General features: G+C 40.0%; 1 protein-coding gene across 1 annotated transcript in view; it reads right to left on the bottom strand.

Annotated features, from left to right (window-relative positions):
• TLK2 (tousled like kinase 2) overlaps positions 1 to 3,712 on the bottom strand; it is a 100,185-nt gene that overhangs the window by 56,892 nt on the left and 39,581 nt on the right. The window contains exons 6-7 of the mRNA XM_019523588.1: positions 1,517 to 1,684; positions 784 to 879 (exon numbers count right to left, since the gene is read on the bottom strand). Of these exons, the coding sequence (XP_019379133.1) occupies positions 784 to 879; positions 1,517 to 1,684 (264 nt within the window). The remainder of the gene's footprint in view (positions 1 to 783; positions 880 to 1,516; positions 1,685 to 3,712) is intronic.

Here is a 3,712-nt window from a genome sequence, read left to right as displayed (position 1 = left end):
CAAGAATATGGAAGGATCTTTCTAAAATAACAGTTCGTATTTGTTACTTCTCTGCAAAATCTGAATTTACTTTGTGACAACATGCACAGTCTTTGAGTTAGGAGTTGATCTCAGCTCCCAACCTACTAATTCTGCTGCTGCTGCAAATACACACACACATATACATACATACATACGCACACACACATACATATATGCATGCACTGGGGGCCCTGCATTCTGACAAACATCCCTGGATAAAGGAAAGCCTTATTATCTAAAAGTTTACAAAAGAAAGTGGCACTGAAATAGTTATTAAATTGATCAGTCCTTCAGTTTCTAAAATTCATTGTAGTCATGTGTTCACCAAGAACAAGGAATGCAAACACTGCAGGGATCTCTCTTGCAGTCATAGGCAGGAAGAAGGCCCTAAGTAAAGACTGTGGGCATCCTCACTTATGGTGTGCAGGCACAGCACTACGACAGAGCTATTTAAAAAAATTAATCCCGAGACAAATTTGTGTTCACAGTATATTGAAAAAACAGCCTCCTACTATCTGATAATTAAGTAGTAAACATTTCTTACAGAAGAAAATAGGGTACAAAAGTAGTAAAGAACTCATTCAAGGTAGCAGAACTACAGAGCCTTTAGTCTGAGCCTCATCCACTCTGATGAAACCATTAGACTATGCCTATCAAAGTGGCATCACTACCTTCAGTGATAAAGCAAACCTACAGGCTGCATCAAATGTAAAATTCCAATCCAAACAGATGACTTGTGCTGTACCGTACAATGGCACATACCTGGGATTGTTTGTGCTGGATGGAAATCTGTTTTTGGGAGGTGCAGGAATGCTCTGTGTTCCCTGATCCTGTAGAAGATGGGCTGCCTTGCTGGGCCTGCAAATGGAATTCAACATAGTTATGTGTTCTGAAATTGTTCAGGAAGATGCTCTCATTTTTGTATGGGGAATGATTACTCATCTTGTCAACATACTTTTAGGATACCTGTTTAGAGAGCTTCAGAGATTCATTACATCAAAGTACAAACCAGCAGATCCTTTCCAGAAAAATCCAGCCCAATTTTTTCCAACAGTGATCCTAAAAGCTTCCATGCAACTGATAACATTTCATCCACAGTAATTTCTTTGGCTCTGAACATGGTTTATTTTGGATTAGCCTAAATCAGTAAGGAATTTACTTTGATTTATATAGTTAGACTCTCAAACTGGAATAAGAGCACCTGTACATATTTTCATATGATTTAAAAAGTTGAAACTTAAAAAAAAACAACAACGAGCTGTCTTAAACTGATGCCCCTGTCATGCAGATAAAACCTGACACAGGAAGAATTCCAGATCTTATGATCCAGCCATCAGAAGGCAGAGAGACCATCACTAATAACCAGGGCTGGCTGCAGACCAGGGCTCTAGAGCTCACAGCTCCACAAGTCCCATACCCAAACCCATGACAAGTCATTCCCCTGGGTTTGGAATCTTTCTGTCTTTCTTATTTCCTTTTTTAAAAAACTGCTCACCGAAACAAAAGTAAAACAGAGGCCAGCTCCCCTCTGTGCCAGCTGCTCATTCTCTAGCCGCTGTTTCGCCAGCATCACCGACATCAGCGTTGGCAGAGCAGAGTGTTCCTCCTGCGGCTCCTTTGCTGTGCTGCCATCTACACCATACAGCGGCTGCTCCACTCGCCGCTGTAATACATTTAAAAAACACACAAACAAACAAAATAAACCTCTTGGAAACAAAGAAAAAAAAAATGCTTCTCTGGTTCTGCTAAAATTGTTGTCAGTGAAGCAGCAGCTCAGGAACGAGCAGCCAACACAGTGAGGATCTAATAAAGCAGGATTCTTGGAAAGATCACTCTAGTTACAGTGACCAAAAAGGAGAGGCTACATTAGCATGTATGAAATAAGCTGTAACATATATTAATGTGCAGAATACTATTTCTCCATTTAAATACAATCACTGCATATTTTAGAGCCAACAAAGTAACATGAATTACATACTTAAAGATTTCACAATAACTTAATTTGACTCATGCATCCCACAAGAACTCAGAACTTTAATGCCTACTATTTCTTAGGGGATTTAGGTTCCACTACCTTCATTTTCAGGACAAGTAAACTGAAGGCACAGGTGTTCCAGATTAGTTGCAAAGCCACGTCTAAGACTGAAGAAATACTGATTTTTGCTGCTAAAGCAAAAACTTCTCCCTCTGGGAGACTGATACGGCACAATCTTTTTTCCCCATTGCTTTAAGAAGATGCGCATGTACAGTCAGTCAAAGGAAAGTCATTCTTTCAGGCCACAACAGTTTTCCTGCACCTGTACATAGATTCTCGTTCAGTCAAGGGTAATCTATTTAACTGTACTGATTAAAGTTTAGAAGTGCGAGATCCTAAGTGCCACAGACTTTTCAATGCAATATACTACGTTCCATCTAGTCTAACACATACTGTGCTGTTATTTAAAACCAGGAGAGCACCACAGGTACAAAAAATAGCCAAATCTGATTTATGATAACTAAAATCTGGAGTCCCTTAGTTTTGCTCAGTTGTTATCTGAAACAGGAAGCTACACACGTTGCCTTATTACATGGAAACTTCTTTCTCCAGTTAATCTTCATGCATTTCCTCCTCTTGGGCAATTAAAATGAAAGGGTGGGGACACAATTTTAACAAGTGAACTAAACAAAAGCAGTGAAGGATAACTTATCCAAAAGTTTTTCTGTGCACTATTAGAAATTTCACAGTTCTCTCTTCCCCTTCGAACAGAGCTTTTGTGGGACAGCAGTAATGTAAAAGGCTGAAACCCGAGATGCAGTTTTGAGACCACAACTGAGAGGAAAGGGGATCTGCTGTCTGCTTCAAATTATTGGAAAACATAGCAACTTCCTGAATGATATTACAATTATTCCATTAGCTTTGGCCACGGACAAGTACACTGCAGCGTAAGTGACAGTGACAAAACCTCATAAAGGCAACCCCCACTTAACGCTGTTTTGCCTAGCGCTATTTTCTATAGCGGTCATTTCACTTTGATACCCAGTTTCACTTAGTGAAACCCATGCGCACTAAAACACTCACGGATATTGGGCAGGGAGCACCGGTGGCGCACAGCCTCGTCGCCACCTTGCTTTGTTAAAAACTTTCATGCTCTTTTGTGTTTGTGTCAGCGTCTTGCTTCATTTTTTGAGTGCAAGTGCTGAGAATAAACAGCATAAAAGCAAAACACTGGAGTTTAAATTGGATGCCCTAAAGCAAACTGAAGCAGGGGAATGCCAGAATGAGATCTGTAGAGGGCTGAATTTGGCTAGGTCAACTGTTAGGACCATGTTGAAAAATAAGGACAAAATAAAAGAATGTGGCAGAATCATAACTCCTTTAAATGCTTTGAAACTCAGTAAGAGTAGGGTTCCAATTATATTAGAAATGGAGAAGCTGTTAAGTGTGTGGATTGAAGATACAACTCAGTGCTGCATACCTTTGAGTATGCTGCTTATTCAGAAGGCGGCTAAGAATCTGTATGATGATTTACAGAAAAATTTGCCTGAGAGGTCTGCTTCTGAGCCTTTTTTTTTTTTTTTTGCAAGTATGGGATGGTTCGAAAGATTTAAGAGGCGCAGCAACTTGCATAATGTTTCTATTCAGGGGAAGGCTGCTAGTGCTGACACCCAAGCAGCTTCCAGTTATAGAAATAAGCTTGTGGAAATCATTGAG

This window comes from Gavialis gangeticus, unplaced genomic scaffold (assembly GCF_001723915.1).
Source record: "Gavialis gangeticus isolate Ggan-Ray unplaced genomic scaffold, GavGan_comp1, whole genome shotgun sequence".
Lineage (NCBI taxonomy): Eukaryota > Metazoa > Chordata > Crocodylia > Gavialidae > Gavialis > Gavialis gangeticus.
The sequence above is the reverse complement of the archived record's forward strand: the minus strand, read 5'-3'. Positions and strand labels throughout refer to the sequence as shown.